The sequence below is a fragment of the Callionymus lyra genome, chromosome 13, assembly GCF_982586985.1.
Source record: "Callionymus lyra chromosome 13, fCalLyr1.hap1.1, whole genome shotgun sequence".
Lineage (NCBI taxonomy): Eukaryota > Metazoa > Chordata > Actinopteri > Syngnathiformes > Callionymidae > Callionymus > Callionymus lyra.
The window spans coordinates 8305348-8327157 of NC_141830.1; the positions used below are offsets into that span (position 1 = coordinate 8305348).

At 36.5% G+C, this 21810-nt stretch overlaps 2 protein-coding genes across 2 annotated transcripts in view; both read left to right on the forward strand.

Annotated features, from left to right (window-relative positions):
- The first annotated feature begins 159 nt into the window (after positions 1-159).
- On the forward strand, positions 160-11479 carry dcaf13 (ddb1 and cul4 associated factor 13). The gene is made up of 11 exons (XM_087805540.1): positions 160-328; positions 2233-2432; positions 2502-2609; positions 2709-2798; positions 2910-3065; positions 4331-4408; positions 4486-4568; positions 4662-4826; positions 5711-5846; positions 10917-11080; positions 11376-11479. The coding sequence occupies exons 1-11, from the start codon at positions 259-261 to the stop codon at positions 11461-11463; spliced, it is 1338 nt and encodes a 445-aa protein (XP_087661666.1). The 5' UTR covers positions 160-258; the 3' UTR covers positions 11464-11479.
- A 2896-nt stretch (positions 11480-14375) lies between these two features.
- The window catches only part of rims2a (regulating synaptic membrane exocytosis 2a), a 156327-nt gene continuing 148892 nt past the window's right edge, over positions 14376-21810 (forward strand). Inside the window, exons 1-2 of the mRNA XM_087805331.1 lie at positions 14376-14445; positions 14494-14614. Of these exons, the coding sequence (XP_087661457.1) occupies positions 14397-14445; positions 14494-14614 (170 nt within the window). The 5' untranslated portion in view covers positions 14376-14396. The remainder of the gene's footprint in view (positions 14446-14493; positions 14615-21810) is intronic.

Consider the following 21810-nt stretch of genomic DNA (forward strand, 5'->3'; position numbering starts at 1 on the left):
TTAAAAATACATATAACTAACTCCTAGAACACGATTACCAGTATTTATTTGTTTAGTACTATATTGACCGTCTCCTTACCATTTTAACTTGACGCGAATTTAAACAGGCCGACCTCTGACGTAACGCAACACGTTCTTAGTCCATGATGCATTGCGGTTACTCCCACAACACATGGACGTGCTGAACCGCTGCAGACTCGCTTAGATTCAAATCGTTTTTATATTCTTTATTAATTAATATCCTCGTCTGGTCTCCGAATGAAGGTTAAAGTCCTCTCGAGGAACCCGGACGACTACATCCGGGAGACCAAACTAGACCTGCACCGAGGTAAAGCTTCTGATGTTAGCATTAGCTACTGATGTTTAGCCTGCTTTCCTGACTCCTAGTTATTATATTTTGGCCTAATGGTTATTCTGAAAGTTCTTTTGCCAAACAAACAATGATACAATAATACACAGACACTCGATACATACATTTTCACCCCATCTGATATCACAACTGTTTCCTTCAACTGAGATAAATCTCTAAACTTAGGAAAATTATGTTACAACAAGATCTGGAGATTTTTATCCATGAGTTTGTGTCTTTTGTTTAGACTATTGTAACAGTTTATTTTGATGTCTAAACAAGAAGGAGTTGTCTCGCCTGCAGTGAGAATTCTGAGCTGTTCTAGTAAAATAACTTATAGTTCCCTGATCCTTTTAACTCTTCTCTGGCTGCTAGTTTCTTTAAGGATCAAATTAGGAATTCAAATTCTGGTTCTTACATTCAGATCTATTCATGGTCAGTGATCTGATCCAGCCTTACACCCCAGCTCAGGCTCTGAGGTCTGTGGATCAGAATCTACTGTGCGTTTGATGGATCTACTGATCTTCAAGAAACATCTTAAGACCTTTTTATTTGTGCTTTTACCCCTGATTTTTCTGGAACTCCTGTGTTTGTCTTATGTGTCTTGACCTTTTTTAAAGTATATGTTTTAACTGTGTATTGTTTTTGATAGTTCAAGCGCTTTGTGACCTTGGTCTAGAAAGTTGCTTTACAAATGACCTTTTCTTAAAGTAGGTGTGTGTGTGTGTGTGTGTGTGTGTGTGTAACATTTTAAAGATGAATTGGATTATATAAAACCAGTGTTAAAGACTATTTCAATGATAAAAAATATAATTTTCACACAGATAAATAATAAGGAATTTATGGATAATAAAAACGGGTGAAACTCAACTAATTTCCGGTCAACATCCTTAATTCTAAGTCAATATGTCATAACTTGTTTAATATTTGCCCGATTTAAAAAGATTGGTGTCATCTAAAAATGTTGCTACTCTAAGAAACAAAGTAAAAAAGAGGATTCTTATGTAGGAATTATTTAAATAATTTGTAATCAATTAATTCACATTCAATTAAGAAATTTGTATCAAAATATGCATCAAAAAAATCAAGTTAATAGATCGGATCAGACAAACGCACATAAGGTTGTTTAAAAATACAGCAATGGTGATCTAAAGCAAAGATTATATATATTTTTTATTGATTAAATGCAAGAAATTTAAGTAATCATAGCTGGTCAGACTCGACCAGGCGATCAGCAGGTCTTAAAAAACTACTAGAATCAATCAATTAAATATATATTTGGCAGACTCGCAGATAAATACATTACTTATATTGTAATAGGGATTCAGATTAATATTTTACTCACTTGGATGATTTGCAAGTGAGTTTTGTGGAGTGAAAATTTGGAAAATGTTGTCTGAGAATTATTGCAGGTGTACTTGTTCAATATCAATATAATATTAATATAATAATAATATCAATTTGTTATTCTTCATAAACTATGACATGTCGTCTACGTCAGTATTTTTGTGTTCATTGGTCCGGCTGCTTTTCAGATTGCTCCATCAAATGTGAAACACGCTGATTGGCAGCAGATTCTTATATTAATAACAAAATAACAAAAATAATCAAGAAATGCATTTATCAAAATATCAGAAGATTCATTTGTTTATGGATTAAACGTTTTGCCCACAAACTAAACTGCCACTTATTTTTTAACTTTTTGATAGAATAATTTAACTGCAGATACATTTCCAGTGTTCATGGTTTTACAATAAACAATAAAATGACTTTCCATACATGATACACATGCAATTCATTATGTCGTATTGATTTCTTTTTTTTATTTTAACCTTGTCATGTCAAAATAACCTGTGAGTTAATGAAATATTTCCTCTACTCAGTCCAGAGGAACTATGACCCGACACTCCACCCATTTGAGGTGTGCCGAGAGTACACAAGAGCTCTTAATGCCACAAAGCTGGAAAGGGTCTTCGCCAAGCCTTTTCTAGCCTCCTTGGACGGTCACCGAGATGGCATCAACTGCATGGCCAAACACACCAAGAGTCTCTCCACTCTGCTCTCTGGCTCATGCGACGGAGAGGTACATATTTGGCCGTAATCCCCGATTCATCTCTACAAGCTTAACTACATGACTATTATTCTTTTCAAGGTTAAAGTGTGGAATCTAACCAAGAGGGAATGTGTCCGAACTCTCCAAGCACATGAAGGTTTTGTCCGGGGACTCGTGGTCCGGTTCTGTGGCACCTCCTTTTTCTCGGTGACTATTCATGCATTACGTCTTGTGTTACTATTATGTTTTGTTTTATATATCGAGAGCTCATCTCAAGCGACGTTTGTTTTGACAATTCAATGACAGGTGGGAAATGATAAGACCATCAAGCAGTGGACGATGGAGACACCAGGGTATGGAGAAGAAGAGGAGCCTCTCAACACGATTCTCGGAAAGGTACGGTGACTTAAAAAAACAACTTGATTGTTAAGTAAAATGGCATCTTTCTAATCAATTATGCTGAAAAATATTCTCTAATGTCTGGACTGCTGCATTGTTATCTTGCAGACAGTTTACACTGGACTGGACCATCACCAGAGAGACGGGGTTTTCGCCACATGTGGTCAGCAGGTGGACATTTGGGATGAGCAGCGGAGCAGCCCCATTCGCTCTTTCACGTGGGGGATGGACAGTTTTAGCTGCGTGCGGTACAACCCTGTAGAGGTAAAGCTTGTTCTTATACATTTGTCCTCGTGAAATCGATTTTTAGACTAATGCATGCTTAGGACACGTTTAGGGAGAAAATGCAACTGAAATCATACTTTCTTTCTTTCTTTTTGTGTTTTTATGAGGGTTTTTGTTTGTTGTTTTTTTTGTGGGGGGGGGGGGTAAGGTAAAAGGTAAGGTAAAACTTTATTGATCCCTCAGGAGGTCTCCTTCGGGAAAAGTGTTTAAACAAATTGTTTTGAACAAATGAATTTTCTGGTCGTTTACATGCTTTCTTTGAGTCTGTGTGACAAAGACATATAAGAAAATAAAGTAGCCATTATTGATTTCACGTCAGCTGTCCAAAATAAAATTAATTGGGGGGGGGGGGGGAAGTTTGAGACCGAAACAAACGGGAGATGTTAAATTCTTTATTCGTGAGACCACTTTGTTTTTTCGCTACTGGCACTAAACGTGATTCTGATTAATACGTTGACTATGTTAACGCTGATGTGTTGTAATGTTATCAGTAGCCAGTAGATGGTGCACTTTACATCTCCACAACGTATTGCTATCAATGTGGCGAGTGAAGACGAGATTCAGTTTCAGTACATTTTATGACCATGTTTTATGGTTCCTGTGGATTCTTTAAAAAGTCTTAAAGGGCATTAAATTCATGAATCTAAATATAAGGCCTTGATTGGCATTCTTGTGTTTTAAAACTAATTTTAATGTATGAATCTAATGTGAACACCATGAAGGACCATCAATGACATAAATATAAATACTTTCATATATATATATATATATATATATATATAACAAAATGTGCAAAAATGTGCCATTTACCTTCATAGAACACTTGATTACTTGATGTAATTTCTGTTAGTTTTGAATCTCAAAATACTTTGGTATTAAATTAGTATTAATAAAAATACAGATTGATGCACACAAGTGGAACTACTAATCTCGGAGAAGATGCGCATTGCTGTTCTACTTCAATGTGGTTCATGTAGCAACTACGAAAAAAGGTGTGAATTAAATTGTCTGCACAGTCAACATTTTTCTTGAATCATTATTAATGTTTTTCCATCTTCCAATTTTGGTTGATTGTGGAGTTCTTCTTAAAAAAAACAATTCAAATGGTAAATAAAGTCTTAAAAACATCTTGAGTTCATTAAGGTGTAGGATCCATGTTAAAGTCTGCTGGTGTATTAAGGTAAAACTAGGTTGCTTTAATTCTATATTAGGGTTGTGACATCATCATGTACTCTTTCTGTCAGACTGACCTTCTTGCCAGCTGTGCTTCAGACAGAAGTATCGTGCTGTACGACATGAGGGAGTCCGCACCACTGAAGAAGGTATTTAGTTTGTCTAGTTAAACTCTTAAAAAAGAATGTGTTGCTTCTCTGGTGTTAAAACCTGCATCCATCACCAGGTCATCATGACGATGAAAAGCAATACTTTATGCTGGAACCCGATGGAAGCGTATTATTTCACATCTTGCAATGAAGACTACAAGTGAGTACATGCATCACAGAAACCCATATGACACCAAATACTCGACGTAAACATGTTCCTGATCCGTTGATTTATGCGTTTGTGTCTCACCAGCCTTTACACGTATGACATGAGATACCTGAACGAGCCCATCACCGTCCACACGGACCACGTGTCCGCAGTGCTGGATGTCGACTATTCTCCCACCGGCAGGGAGTTCGTGTCTGCCAGCTTTGACAAAAGCATCCGGATTTTCGAAAAGGACCAAGTTCGCAGCAGGTGGGTTGAAGTTCTGACGCGTGACAAAGTGGCTACAAAACATACAATCAAAGTAACTTTACATACTCTTGGAGAGGACATTTTTAAGATGCCAGAATCTGCTCACATGAAGCCACATCATTTCCCGACAGTATTGTCTTGCTTGAATGGTAACTACAGGTTAATTAATTCATTTACTCTATTATTAAACTGATTAAAAAATCTGACAATTTTATAATTAGACTTTAGTCTTTCTTTATTGTCACTGCACAGAAGAACACAGCAGTGAAAAACTGGCAATGAAATTTCGTTGCTTGGCAACTGTTTAAAAAGCAAAGGGTGGTATAAATATAAGTAAATAAAATTAATCAATAAAATAAATGTATAAATATACATAGAGCAATATAATATAAACAGATTAAATACATGAATGTTTTAAATATTGCAATGTAATAATTTAATAAATAAATAATGCTATATATATATATATATATATATATAACAAATAAATGTTTTAAATAATGCAATGTAATAATTTAAATGGTGCAAATAATGTTTTGGTATTAAAATAAACTCAATAGAAATAATCTGGATTACAACTGATGAAGGGGTTAAGCACATTTTCATTATAAATCTATTTTAGGTGAAATGGGACAAATGGCAAACATAGATATTTAAGCTTTTATTTGATTAAACTTTTTCAGGTTCATTTATTTATTTATCATTTATTAGTGGTTCAGATATTCTTTCATTCTTCCCACAGACTATATGTTTGAGTTGTGACCGTAGCAACATGCACATGTTTTAAAATATTTTAAAAAAACAATAAGAAGTAAAAGTGTATATATAATTGAATATTATATTTTCTACATGTCAGTGTTTTAAAAAGTGTCTTTCCTCTCCAGGGAGGTGTACCACACCAAGCGCATGCAGCACGTCATCTGTGTCAAGTGGTCGTCGGACAACAAGTACATCCTGAGCGGCTCCGATGAAATGAACATCCGACTGTGGAAAGCGGATGCATCTGAGAAATTGGGAGTGGTGAGTTAGTCTTATCTTTTCTTGGATCATAGATAATATCATTTTTTTTTTTTTTGTAATGTGACATTAACGGAACCTTTTAACTGTATTGATCTCGAATTAAGACACATTCACTTCGCTGCGTCCACAAACTCGGTCTCGTTCCAAAAGTGTGCGACTCTGCCAGGAGTGAGAGGCCGAGCCGTGCCAGCTCACTTTATCGATGCTGACTTTGGTGGATAAGCTTTCAGTGAGTTCGGTGCGGGACTTGGCACGATGGGGTCAGTTGGCGGCAGTGTGCCGTGAAGCAGCACGCTCGTGTTTTAGCGTTTAGCCTTGTAATGCAGGAATTGAACAGGGTCTTGAGGTGCGGTCGTTTTAAGAGTGAGAGTGGGAGGTGGCCTTGATTATAGGGGTTCGGTCAATACCATTTGGGGATTTTGCTCTACCAACGTGAAAATAACAACATTTTTATTACTGGTGCATGTAGTTGTGATTAGAATTGAATGGTTAAACGCATCCGCGATATAATGGGGATAAAAAAAAATTATTGTATTGCAAAGGTTGCGATTTTGTTTAATGTTATGTTTATTTCATTTCCGAGCCGTCAAAAAACACATAAGTATGATTTATTATTAATGAATATATTTACACCACACTTTTAGCACTTTTTGGCATTAGTATTTAAACTATTAAACAATTTCAGATCAATAAAGTTCTACCTAACCTAACCTATTTTCATTGAATTTATTATATTTATTTACTATGTCTGTTTACAGCTGTAGTTAAAGTAACTAAATTAACTTTCTCCCTTTATTTCAATGCATCTTTAATTTGCCTTTATCTTAAAAAATGCTTATTAACTTTATCTTAACAATCGCAAATAAATACATTTTACTGTAAAGTTAATTATTTATTCTATTTGATGGAAGAAATGCATAAAAAAGAGGACATTGAAAATAGAAAATCGCATTTAAAATCACAATATATTAGAAAATAATCCCAATGTATTATTTTCAAATATCGTTGAGCCCTACTTGTGTTAGTTGATCTGTTGGCCACAATTATGTTATAATGCAAATATACGTATTCTGATTTATACAGACCTATCATACAGTGGTTTAAGAAAATATCGATATATATATTGCGATACATTTTTAATTTATGTTTATTTTTTTAAACCTTTGAAATAAGATCTTATTTTAACTCTTATTTTGTGGTTTATTTTCAATAATTAAGGGATTATTGATGATTAATTGTGACTAGTTTAGGTCATAACTACATTAAATGCTTTACAAACTAACTTTAAGTTGTGTTTAACACGGTTCAGATAAAGTTGGCATTTTATTAATGTAGCACGACTCATTCTCTGTCACTACTAATGTTATTATCAAGTGTTTCATTCATTAAAAATATGTTAAGGTCTGCGATCATGAAAGAAACTCTTGATTTATCCTCAGGCAAGGTACACGATTATTTAATTTTTCAACATAATTTGTGTCGTCCTAAACGCTTGTATATTGTTTTGTTTTACTATTTACAAAGTGAATTGTGTAGAAAGTTATCAAAACGAGCCAAATTCTTAATTTAATAATTTATTATGGTAATTTTTTTATTTTTATCATGCTTGAATTGGAAGAAAGAAGTTTGTCATTGCTTGGGTACACATCACATTGTCTATTGATGAGCGGTTTTAGACGCATGTAGTTTCTCCATGTGACTTTAGAGGGAGCTCAAGATCCCAGTCACACCCCTGCTGAAACGCTTGCCTCATATACAGTCGATGATAAAATTGAGCGCCGTCTGTTATTTAACGTCACGCCGAGTCCGACATGATTCTCTTTTATAACTCCAGGAAGTGTTCCAGTGCCCCAAATACCAGTTATGACGGAATAAGTGAGATGGATGGCGTCTCCGGCAGACATCCTTCATTCCTAATCGGATCGGCTCGTGCTGATTCTCTTAATGCAAGTTCAGAGCGAGGCTCACTTTTGGCACTTGTTTCACTGTCACTGTGCGAGCGAAGATTTATTCGCAGCATTGCACTTAAAGAGATCAGACGAGGCCTGCTCCTATCAGCACTTTGAATCGGTCCAATCACTTAAAGCCCACTCTGAGCTTAATGAAGCATCAACAATCAAGTTGCATTAAAAGGCTATTTAATTATCAAGAAACGTTGAAATGCTGAATCAAACGTTTGTCAGCTTTTGAAGCATCCGATTGGACGTTTCTATCTGCTGCTTCATGTTCTTCCTCGCAGTTTTTTTTTTTTTTTTCACTCCATAGCGTTTCTGCGTTCCTCGACTAAATGACTCACCTTGCGTTTTCTACATTTAACTTGTTTAAGAAGCTGTTTTTAGTATTTCAAATTGAAGTTATAGCAAGTTTTTTTTAAACACGATTTTACAGACCTTGAGTTTGACTCGTACAATTTAATGGGTTAATGCTGGGATTAAATCGAGCAACGATGGAAAAATGGATTTCCGAAGGGGCCACATTATATACTGTTGTGGGGCCATAAATCACTATTGACTTTCTTTTTATATATATATATATATATTGTGTGTGTGTGAGTGACCAAAAAATATAAATATTTTGTGGGTAAAGACGGAAACCCCCAAAATGTGGACAAAAAGTATCTTAAAAAAATAAAATGAACGTATAGAAATTATTTAGCGGTAGCTGTTAGAAATGCCTGTATGTGATCCTTTTATAGTGTTACTTTGACTTCTATTGACCTTATTATATAATAATTATATACATTTTATAATATACACTTTATAATGTATGTACAAAATATATAATAATAATAATAATCATTATATAGTTAATCATTAATACATCCTCCTATTATCAAACAATTAATAAACTAATAATTATGATAGTTGCTGACTTGGCAAAATCTAAATAAACAGCCTATTTGCAGGTCATTTATTTTAAACAAATGTGATGGAAAAAAAGTTGCGCGGTCAGGCAGAGATGGCTCTTTTAATTTTATTTCAAATGATCTATTTTAACCACTAGGATCGGCGTCTAACCAAATGTTCTCCTTCAAATTAAATCAAAGACTAATCATTGCTTCTAATTAGAATAAAAGCCTTCCTCGTGCAGCTGCCGCCAAGACCAGATATCAACCTGACAGAACATCAGCTTCAAGAGCTGCTGGAGTCGACTGTATCAAAGCAAAAAAACAAAAAATAAATGTTTCGAGATCACTAAAACGGGGCAAATTGATTGGTTTATAAGCCTTGTTGCAGTTTCAGAGCATGAGTAAACACTCTGGGGGAATGTTTACGATAAGAAATCCCCTCGTGGTTTAAACTCATGATGATGATGTCACTTCAACTCGTGAAACTAGTTACGTCCAGTCGCCACCGAGTCATTTCCACTGGGAGCTCTTTTTCTGTGAACTCTGCACTGATCCACGGTGTCGTGTTTCTGCTTCACCAGACATGAAGGACTGGCTCAAAACATTGCTGGATCATGAGATGTAAAAAATATTAAAATGGATCCAAATGTGTATTAAGTATTGGCAAGAAGCTGATTAATATTCATTAGAATGTTTCTATTGATAATACATGTACTGTAAAGATCACGTGGATTGTGAAATATAAACCACGAATATCAAATTGTGGTAGAATAAGCAAGATGCCAATCCATTAGCTTTTTGCTAATGCTAATCATTATTTTAAGTCGAAATCAACCCTTTTAACTCGCCTGGAATTTTAAATATCCAAATGTCATATGTATTAGCATTTTCAAGAAGCTAATATCAAATTTGTTTTAGCATTACCTTCATGCTTCTATTCTAATACCCATTAATATCACCTGGAATGTAAATATCAGAATATGCCAAAATGTGTCGTAGCGTTAGCAAGAAGCTTATACCAAAATTGTGTTAGCATTAGCTTCATGCTTCTATTCTAATATCCTTTTAATATCACCTGGAATGTAAAATATGAAATGTGCCAAAATGTGTGTTAGCGTTAGCAAGAAGCTTATACCAAATTTGTGTTAGCATTAGCAAGATGCTTCTATTCTAATATCCTTTTAATATCACCTGGAATGTAAAATATGAAATTTGCCAAAATGTGTCTTCGCATTAGCAAGAAGCTAATACCAAAATTGTGTTGATATTAGCTTCATGCTTCTATTCTAATATCCTTTTAATATCACCTGGAATGTAAAATATGAAATTAGCCAAAATATGTGTTAGCGTTAGCAAGAAGCTTATACCAAATTTATGTTGGCATTACCTTCATGCTTCTATTTTATTATCCTTTTAAGATCACCTGGAATGTAAAATATCAAGATGTGTCTTAGCATTAGCAAGATGCTAATACATAATTTGTGTTAGCATTACCTTAATGCTTCTATTCTAATATCATTTTAAGAGCTCTGTAAAATATCAAAATATGCCAAGATGTGTGTCAGCGTTAGCAAGATGCTAATACCAAATTTGTGTTAGCTTCATGCTTCTATTCTAATATCCTTTTAAGATCACCTGGAATGTAAAATATCAAGATTTGTCTTAGCATTAGCAAGATGCTAATACAGAATTTGTGTTAGCATTACCTTAATGCTTCTATTCTAGTATCCTTTTAAGAGCTCTGTAAAATATCAAAATATGCCAAGATGTGTGTCAGCGTTAGCAAGATGCTAATACCAAATTTGTGTTCGCTTCATGCTTCTATTCTAATATCCTTTTAAGATCACCTGGAATGTAAAATATCAAGATGTGTCTTAGCATTAGCAAGATGCTAATACAGAACTTGTGTTAAGATTACCTTAATGCTTCTATTCTAGTATCCTTTTAAGAGCTCTGTAAAATATCAACATATCTATTAGCATTAGCAAGAAGCTAATGCATTAAATCACAAATAAATCGAAAAAGGAATTTATAAACTGTGTATTAGCTCGAATAAAATAAATAACATATGTATCTGTTTTAGCAAGGGTTAGCACCTGCATTAGCTTCTTGCTAATACTAATACATATTTTGTTTCCAGATCTTCCTTTTAAGATCACCTGGAATGACGTGATGGTGTTGTGTTCTTCAGATATTGACTGTTACCTTCCTGTCCTCACCAGATGGTGCACAGGGAGAAAGCGGCTGCAAATTACGACGCCAAGCTGAAGGAGAAGTTCCGGCACCACCCGAAGATCAAACGCATCGCCCAACACCGGCATCTCCCCAAGTCCATCTTCACGGAGACCAGGGAGCTGAGGGTCATGAGAGACGCCCGCCGAAGAAAGTGCGTATCATTCCTGCTCCTTCTCTATTTAAAAGTGTGTGATGATGAGCAGAGGCTCTCACAGATCCTCCACCTCGGTCACAGTCTGCAGGATTGATCGGTTTCAGTCGGTGATTCACGGCCTCGCTCGGCGTTTCCTTTTAATCGCCGGCAGGACGTCACACTTGTGTCCGGACTATGAATGATTTACCGTCTGGCGGTTTATGCATTATTTCCACGGTTCATTTGGTGCAGCCCTTGACGTAGATGTTAAATCAACACCTTTTTTCCGTTTCCTTGTTTTTTTTTCTGCCAGAGAGAAGAACGTGCGGCAGCACAGCAGACCAGGAAGTGTTCCGCTGCTGTCGGAGAAGAAGAAGCACGTCGTGGCGGAAGTCAAATAAATGCATTGAAAGAGGATCCTTTGTTGTTATTAAATGTTTTTTTACACACATTCATGTTTTAAAGATGCTTTAGTGGATAAAGAATTTATTTCCTCTGGCTCGTGGTGAAAAATGAAAGTGACTGAAGTCAAAGAAAAAGGTACATTTTTCTTTTTTAATTCTTTAAAACATGGCCTTGGTTATTATTATTAAAGTATTTGAGCTAAAGCTCATGTTCCTGCATCACCTTTTTGTCTTGGCCTGTCTGAACGTCTCCTACTATAGACTTTACTAATACTAGCACTACTAGTACTAGGTTATTCTTTTGAATAGAATGCGGATCGTTTGTAAATATGTTTGGGTTGAAAAGTTCCAAGTCTTACAAGTCTAGGTCTATTCAATGACGAGGTCGTCTGCTTTATGTACAATAAGTACGAGCCACAGAATTAAATGATTGAGTTTATTTACATAATATATTCCATATGTCTTTAAAAATAGGCAAAATTGATTTGCTGAAAGTTTGATCCAGAAGCTTGACGCTGTTTTGCTTTTACCAATAATTTAATATTGAATTTATGTTGGCAGCAAATTAAATATAAAATAAAATATAGTTTCATATTTTAACACCAATAATTCAAATGCAATGTACATTTTGTTTAACAAATGCAAGGGGTAACGTTTCAAAATAGATAGAATTAAAGTTAATACAAAGATTAATTGTTTTTTAATCAATTTTTAATAAAAAAAACCTCAAAAGTATTACCATTTGACAATACACCATTTAACATTCCGGTTTACTTCCATATTCCTGTGTTTAATATTGGGTGAGAATAATTACAGAAATACATTTGCTTTGTTTGCAAATTTGAGGGATTACAGTTTTTTCTTTTTTTCTTGCTCCTACTGCGTTTTTTTGTTGTCTCGCTGTGATTATGGGAATCACAGGTGATCTAAAGCGAGCGCACACTTGTCCACGTCGGCTTGAAGCTGATTAACTCACCGACATAATGAGGCTTGATCCTCTTAATGTTGTCCCTCAAATCCTATCGGCGCCGCAGCCTGGGACGATCTTATCGCATCTTAGATCGCAACAATATTAAGTTGATGAGCCTCAAGAGGTTCGACCACATCATTTATTTCTATGCTGTATATTTACCCTTTTTTTTTAGCTCCTTAATTCAGAGCTGAAGTGGAATAAAACTAGTCTTACACGTTTTAAATATTTCACAGCATCTAAATGAATCTGTAATTTAAATAAATTGAGTAATTAAGTATTGATTATAAATTATTTTTAATATTTATATTTAATTTAATATTTTAAAATGTGATTTATGACTCCACCGTATGCTTGTGTCCCGATAATGTATGTGTATTGGCAAAAATATTCCGGTAAAATAAATATGATACAGGGGGCAACGATACGATATATTTCAAAGCTATAGTAACAGGTAAATATGTTAGTATTTTCCGAGTACTTGACTGTTGTTGCAGAATTTACAGACCACATGACTCTTGACCGAGTTGTAACCGATTTTATTTGTTTCGAAAACAAAATATGTCCAAACATCAGCGTTAAAAGCTGCTGGAGTCGACTGTATCCTCTCGTCCTCAGTCATCACCAGGATCTCGCAGGTTTTCTTTTTTTTTCTTTTAGCTGCGGCAGACGTCATGACTGCTACCATCTAGCGGGCGGAATCTGAATTGCAACATTAACAAAAAAAGCTGTGATTATTTGCATGTTAATTCTTAAAAAAATGTATTTATTAAAATATAAACCATGAAAGGTATATGATAAAAAAAAATATTTTAAAGCCAAATATCTTGTTTATAAATTAATCGATACAGTGCTGGTAAATACTGATATATGTTGGGGGAACTCGCTATTTCCTTGCACCCCCTATCTCGACTCTCCCGCCCTGTGTAGCTGGGATTGACAAGGAGTTCAAGCGAGACCCTTTAAACAATTGAATCCGCGTCTTTTTTTTATTTTAACATCACAAATATTCTCTCAACTGGTTTGGTTCTCACGGTACATGACGTTATGAAACCCCCGATCCAGTGATCCATAACCCCGTGGTTTCCTACATCCAGTCCGTGTTTTGCGCGCAGCTGTCCGCCTGCTGTCAATGAACATCCAGCGTCCTCTCCTTTCATCTACGTGCTTCCATCGCTCCTCCTCTTCCTATCTTTTTTTTCTCCCCCTCCTCGCTCTATCCACCCCCCCACCCCCTCCCCTCACTCTATCGTTGCATCCATTTTTAGTGCATTTAAGAAATCTGCAAGAATTACAAACCTGGCGGAAGAGGAGCTGCCAGAGGAGGGATAAGGACCCCCGGCCCCCCTCCAAAGAAAAGGGGGAAAAACGGACGGATCCTTTTTTTTTATTTTGTATTTTATCATCCCAACATGTCCGTCCTACCTTTTCTATTTAAGGATGGCAGCGATGGGATAGACAGGATTTAACATGACTGCGAAATAAGAGGCAAGACGTCTTGATATTTTATCCTTTTTTTTTAATTCCCCCCCAAAAAAAACCTCTGGACGGGATGGATGGATGGGAATATACTACCTGAAGGTTGCAGCAGCCACGAGCGTCCATTTCTAAAACCAGTGTTATTTTTTTATTTTCATTGCAGACAAATAATCCCATGTTTACATGTCAACTCGCCTTTCAGAATCCTCCCTTCATCACCGTCATAGCCTCTTTTTTTTTTTTTTTTTAAATGTCAATTTACCGGCGATTTATTGGGAATATATTTCTTTTTTGATTCTGTGCATGATTCATCCACGGGCGCCTGCAGCCTCCACCACCACCACCACCATCAAAGCACCAGCTGCAGAATGTGTCTTACAGCCAGAGGGGTGGGGACAAAAGAGGATTGACGTTTGTGTTTTAATGTTTTTAATTTTTTAGCCACTACTGTGAGTAAAAAAAAAAAAGAAAAAAAAAAAAGATGTCCGCTCCACAAGGGCCCCGGGGCGGCCCCGGCCCCGGCCCTGGCCCTGGTCCTGGTCCTGGTCCTGGTCCTGCTGCTGCCACCGCGGCTGCACCCGGCGCCCTGCAGCCGGAGATGCCGGACCTCAGCCACCTCACCGAGGAGGAGAGGAAGATCATCCTCGGCGTCATGGACCGGCAGAAGAAGGAGGACGCGAAGGAACAGTCCATGTTGAAGTGAGTCCCTTCACGCGGGCGCGCGTGCGTGTGTGTGGCTGTCAGAGGAAGTGTTTCACTTCCTACCCCCCCCCCCCCTATCACACACACATCCTTTTATCCCCTTATTTTTGAGGCATAAAACTGTCCCAGTGTGTGTGTGTGTGTGTCCCGAGGTGGTGCGTTCACTGCCCTCCTGTTGTATATGAAGGGCTGGGTTTAGCAGCAGCGGGCGCCATGTTTTCACGTGAAAAAACACAATTTGTTTTTGCTTTGACCCACGAAACATCCGCCGGATCACACCAACGTGACACCAAAAGAGATCGTTGTGTTGTTAAAATCTACACACACACACACGCACTGACACACACTCACACACAGTTTTTGTCGCTCCGAGCGTTTCAGCACCACGGAGCTGTCCACTGAAGGGATTTTGTTTTTACTTTTTAAGGTGGACCGGGGGGGGGGGGGTTCCCCCATGTTTATTGTGTCAAAAAATAGCGACCCCTGAACGCAACTGAGTTCACGAAACATGTACCGGGGGGTTGTGAGCGGGCAGTGAACGCGGCACGTTGCGGCGTCTGGTTGTTACACAACCTCGGTTGGTTTGAGATACTTTCTGGAAATGATCGTCGCGTGTTGATGACGTGTTGTGGAGCGGAAAAGTTATGCTGCACTTTGGGTCTGCTGTCGAACCTCTCTTTCGCTTTAAAGTCCTCTCTTTGTAAATACAAATAATAATTCGCAGTGTGTCTAAGGACACAGTGAAGAAAAAAAATCAATATGGCAATATTTAATTTATTTCCCACGATATTATATTGATAGTAGACAGCACTGTATCGTTTCTTTTGGCTTTTAAATCATATTTTAAGTCAACCATTGTTTTCTAATGGTTGATTATTCAATAGATTTCACATTCTACCATAGTTATTAATAGATTATTGTCTCGACAGCTAAAAAGGACAATAAAATCCCATGAGATCCCGGCAATGACTGAGGACGAGAGGATACAGTCGACTCCAGCAGCTTGTGTTTGGACATATTTTGGTTTCAAAACAAAGGAAAGCAGTTACGACTTCGTCAAGAGTCACGTGGATTTTTTTTTTCTCCAATTGTGTCTAAGGACACTTTTTTTAATTAAGGGATTTAGAAAATGTCGATGCTGCAATATTTCACGATATTCTTTCGCACAATACTGTACATTCTTTTTATCGACATTTTAAGTCAGATTTTACATACAACCATAGTTATTTATGGATTATTGTCTCGACAGCTAAAAAGAACAATAAAATCCCATGAGAGATACGAGAGGATACAGTGACTCCAGCCGCTTTTAAAGATGATGTTTGGACATATTTTGGTTTCAAAACAAATGAAAGCAGTAACGACTTCGTCAAGAGTCATGTGGCTTTTTTTTCCTCCAATTGTGTCTATGGACACACTTTTCTAACTAAGGGTTTTGGAAAATGTCGATGCTGCGATATTTCACAATATTTTTCCCGACAATACTGTACATTTTTCTTATCGACATTTTAAGTCAGATTTTACATTCTACTATAGTTATTTATGGATTATTGTCTCTACAGCTAAAATAACAATAATATCCCATGAGATCCCGGCTTGACTGAGGACAAGAGGATACACTGGACTCCAATATTTGTACGGTTTGGACATATTTTGGTTTCAAAACAAATGAAAGCAGTAACGGCTTCATCAAGAGAGTCATGTGGTCTGTAAATTCTGCAACACCAGAGTCAAGTACTCGACAATACGACAGATATATCCTTGTTACTACAGTATCATAATATATCGTATCGTTGCCACTTTATTGTGATGCGTATCGTATCGCCATGTTCTTGCCAATACACACCTCTAGTGCTCAGTGTTTAAATGTGAAATCTTTGTATCATTTTGAGATTTAAAAGTTTAAAAAGTACTCTATGTACTCTATGTCACTCTGCCAGGATCACGCTATAATGCAACTGTGACAACAAAAAAAAACCTTGTTGCTGTTGTTTTAAGAAAGTCTATAAAAAGGGCAACTTGAAGGATGCGTCGATAAGTCGTGGCCGGTTTCTTGTAGCGGCTTCACAGCTTCCGAGTAGTTAAAAGGTGAACCCTGTGATCGAAGAGAGCCTTTTAAGAGGCATTAGAGCCCGTTGTTTTTTTTTTCCGACATCGGGTTAATATTTGCGCCGAGGCAACATTCCTAATGGAGAGAAGAAAAAAAAAAGTTGTGCAATCCCCACCTTCGATGCGGCTGCATGACAAACATGACTCATGTGCTCTGAGATGACTGGAGCTGGAGCGGTGCATGCTGTGTGAATCATCCAGGCTGTTTCTTCACCCCCCCATCCTCTCCCCCCCCCCGCTGATATCCAGCATGTCCTCCCCCTGTAGCTGACTGTTTTTCATGTTTCTCCGAGGTAAAGTCAGATTTAGTCACTCGCGGTCTGACGACGAGGCCTCGTCATGACGGAGCGCGAGCACGAGAGTTCTTTACATTGACGTCTGGTGTCACCTCAGTGTCGGCTCGCGCTCGGAGGTCGAAGAGCCTTTTTTTTTGTGTTGATTTCAGTCTTTTTTAATTCACAATTGGTGTTGGTACGTGGAAACCGTGTCTTGGCGTCACCCTGGAAAGACGTTTTATGTATAATTTGAAACTTTGACTCAAATTACATGTTGCAGTATCGCATAGTTTTGAAGTTTTCGAACAGTGACAGTGATTTGGTACAAAGTTAGTCAGAATATGAAGCATGAAGGATCTTACATATAGAATCACACATTGGAGATGAGACCTTTTTTTATGTAAGTATGTCGGTGACATCAGATAATTGAATTGAGTTGAATTTAACGTTTGAAATGTTTAAACTTTTCCAAAATCTTTTCAAAGCAATTCCATTTTTGAACAATTAAATCCATAATGTGTTTATTTAAATTTTCGTTTTTTTAATGAATTAATTGAATTAATTTTTTTTTTAAAGTTAAGATAATCCTTTTTTTATTGTTATTTTTATAATATACTTACTGAAGTACCTAGCGTTGCCCGTTTATTTTTAATGTTTTCCCAAGATACAAAACTGAATTTGTCATTAAAAGGATTTTTTCGCAAAGGCTGTGTAACTTAATTTTAAATATTTGATTGCCCTTTGAACTTGCGTCGAAGGAGCTTGCTACATTTTTTTGGCCATGACAGATTCTGAAAAAACGTGGAATCTGGTACAGGCTTTTTGAGCTACTGAGCTATAGTTTACTATTTTGTATTATAGTTTAAAAAATTCTTTCGAATCAGATTCAGAAACTGAGCCTAATAGCCTTCAAGCTATTATTACTAATAATAAGGGAATTGTTTGCGTGCAACTGTTTCTGGCCTTTGCAGACAAATAAGTCCAAAAAAACGACTAAATCGTCTTATTCCAGATACAGATCAGTTCATGGCGGTCATTTTAAGTCCAAAAAAATCTTGGTAGGACCCTGTAGCACCGTGAGAAAACCAAGCTGCCATTCATATATATAGATACAATTTTATTTGAGGCAAAATAAAAAATATATACTTTTTTTTTACACATAGGGTTTGATATTCTAATTCCAATAATTCAAAAATAAATCTACTAATTTCAATATTTTGTAATTAGTAGTCTTTAAAATTCAATATAAAAATTTTGGTATAATAGTGTATAGTGTATAATAGTCGGCCAATCATACTTGCGTACTTAACCTTAGTATTTTTAGTGCATAAGTGTGTCTCAGTTCTTAGTATGCGAAATGTAGTGCTCCATACACACTAAATTGTCACTAAAACGCCCACAAAACTGAGTATGGATCGATGGACACTTTCTACCCTAAACAGCTGCCATCTTAGTGACGTTGTAAACGGAAGTTATGTCATATATATATATATATATATATATATCTTAAAGGTGCATTTTCAGCCAACAGTAGGAGGATGACACGTCTTCGGTGCTGATACCGGCGTAAATATCTCGCGAATATTTAGTTTCTCATATTTCTTGATCCAAACCAAACGTGCTGCCAGCAGGTGGCGATAGTGTTCCTACAGCTTGTTGAAATCATCCTTAAATAGTAGTAGAAGAAGAAGCTGTCGCGTCATTTCCAGGTTAGTACACTGTTTGATTTGGGACATACTATCTGTCGAGAATTTGCGTACTAGTTAGTATGTACACTATCCTGATGTATACTAACTTCTAGTGTACTAAGAGAAGTATGCGATTTGAGACGCAGCACAGGTGTTGTCCAGACGATGTGTCAGCTTTGTTTCAACATCTGGGCTTTAAAAAAAAATTGAAATGTTAAATAAATTCAATATTCCGATGGCACTGATACTTTTAAAAGTTACTAAAACATGTCAAATCTTTTCAGAATGAGTTAGTGCACATATGAGGTTCAAATCAAAGGGCTGTGGATTCACCTTAAACATGGCCGCCGGTTGTTTACACTGTAAATAAATAGTTGTTTATGCTGCTTTAACTAACACCAGCTTTCTGTGTCGGTCGGAATAATTTTTAAATGGAGTATTTTAATGTTGCTTCTGGCTATTTTCAATGCTTTGTAACAATGGATGTTGGTTTAAATAATGAAAATAGAAGTTATAAAAGGGAGAACTACAGGAAATGAATCACGGCTACTTTTATAAGCAATTTTTTTTCACGACCCAATGAAACGTTTGCTAGACAGTAACTCTATATTAAAGTGCGTCGACAAGTATTATGTAGTCATTTTGTTTTCACCGTAACGATTCTTTCTATTCAATACTTGTGCGGTGACTAGACCGAAGCGTTCAGACGCATTATTCCATCGTTTTGACCTGTTGTCTCGGATTGTTACGCAAGATCTCTGAGTCAACGGATCTTCTTCACTTTGGTCGAGGCTGAATTGAGTCAGAAAAATAAGTTTGAGCAGAAAGTTTGCAAAACACCCACATCCTAAACTGAGGAAGATCGAGCATTAAAACGTATAGCGAAGACGTATAGATGCATATTTATTCACGCTTATGTATTCTGCTGCAAGATAAACAATATCAGTGGTTAATTGATCACATGATGTTATTAATACTTTTATCAGGACTTATGGATGAACATATGGAAGCGAGAGATTCACAGTCCAGTCTGATGGGATCTGTGTCTTCAATGTGTTTTTATCTGAGTTGTTTATCTATCTTTAGCTATGACTAGCAGCGTAATTCTACATGTGTAAGAATATTTAATATTTATCCATGTCACAGTTGCACACATTTGTGATGATATTTCATCACAAATAAAAGAAAAAACGTTCAATGGACAGTAGCCAAAAGTAAAAATATTTTAAGGGGGTTGGGAATCACAAGACTATTTACGATATACTTTGAATTTTCTATTTGTGTCTCTTCGGAAATTTGCTTTAAAAATATAGCAAACTGGTGCAAGAACAGCCAGTCATGTACTGAAGGTGAAGATTCCTTGTTCTACCAGAAGTAAAATGTTCAGAAAACATAAATGAAATTCTGAGATTTTAACATTTTAACTTGAAGTTTGTATGTTCTCCCTGTGTTGCGTGGGTTTACTCCGGGCACTCCGGTTTCCTCCCACAGTTAAAAAACATACAGAGGTTGATTGAGAACTTTGGGAAAAATTGTCCATAGGTATGAGTGTGTGTGTGAATGGTTGTCTGTCTTTGTGTGTCCTGCGACAGACTGGCGTCCTGTCCAGGGTGTCCCCTGCCTCTCGCCCTATGATACTGGGATAGACTCCAGTCTCCCCGCGACCCCGGTAAGGGATAAATCGATAGAAAATGAATGAATAATAATAATAAAATTCTTGTGTTGTTGTTTTTTTAATCAAAGAAAGATTGAGTTATAGTTTTTTGGTTGTACGATCAGGTGACCACGCTACTTAGATTATAAAATAAATCGATAAATTCTCCTTTTCTATCCAAATGAGATCTTTTCATACAGAACCAAATGTGCGCCGGGTTTAAAGCGGACGACGCCGGTTGACCCCCGTCTGGATGATTTATGGCTCTTCATTACCAGAGTAAAGCTTCGTGCTGTACGAGTGTGTTAGTTGGTGCGATATGAATAATGGGAGTCATGGTGAGTCACTAAGTCAGTAAATCCCTACTTTCTTTACCTATGAATCACACGAGCGTCGCCCCAGAGACGACCGCAGCCGATGATCTCCAACGCTTCGTCACATCCACAGCAAACACAGACTCGCACTATACGTCCTGCTACAGTCGCTGTGCGAGCCGTCGACAGTGTTTAAAATAGGAGAGTGGATAGTTGAGAGAGGAGGACAGACTTCTGTGGTCGGGTCTACCCACTTGTAGAGGTTCTTCTGGAGTTGAAACTCGAGTGGAATTTAAATCGGAACAGAAATTTAAATCTTTAAAATTGTGTGAGATTAAAGCATTAATATGTGGATGATAAAGTCCAGTACACTTCATTTGTGGCCAAACGTTTTTCAAAGTAGATTTAAGTTTATTTTTAAACTCGTCTCAAACCCCGGCTTTTTACCAACATGAGACTCCGGAGCAGTAAATTTTACCTGTTTTATTTGCTTTAATTGTATTATCTAAGGGTTTTTAACTGTTTTTATTTTAGTGGTATTTTTATTTTCCTTGTACAGGACTTTTTGTCGTTGTTTTAAAGTGCTCTGTAAATAAAGTTTGAGTTAATATTCTTTTGTTTAAGATAAGGAAGATATAATATCTAATATCTAGGACTAACATTGAAACTCTTTACAAAGGATGGAAATTCGACAAGATATGACTTTAGTTTTCAAAAAACACTTTATAATGTACAGTCATTCCAAGGATATATACAACACTTCCATATATTTTATTTTATCAATTTGTAAAATGTAGTATTTATAATTATTTTATTATTGTTTGATTTGTGTTTGCATTTAATTTAATATATATATATACAGTATATACATCAAACAAAAATAGTGTCTAATGAAAACAAAGACAGTTTCATTAATGTATATATATATATATTTTTTTGGTGTATATTATGGATTGTTTAGACGCCCCTTGTGTGATTTAGTTTGAAACCCCTTTACTGGAATATAAAAGAATAGGTTGTTGAGTTGTTTAAACAGTTGTTGAGTGAAGTGTAATTGATTGTGATATGGTTTCTCCAGATTAGCTTTGGATGCTATACTATATGCTATACTCAATGGTGCCCTTCACCCATGGCTTTGAAATGCAGTTTCTAG

Bases quoted from the DNA above. Each gene is read 5' to 3' on its own strand.
- dcaf13 (XM_087805540.1), top strand. From the start codon at position 259: ATGAAGGTTAAAGTCCTCTCGAGGAACCCGGACGACTACATCCGGGAG. The intron at 2,433-2,501 runs GTACATATTTGG...ATTCTTTTCAAG, and splicing joins CTGGCTCATGCGACGGAGAG to GTTAAAGTGTGGAATCTAAC. The intron at 3,066-4,330 runs GTAAAGCTTGTT...TCTTTCTGTCAG, and splicing joins TGCGGTACAACCCTGTAGAG to ACTGACCTTCTTGCCAGCTG.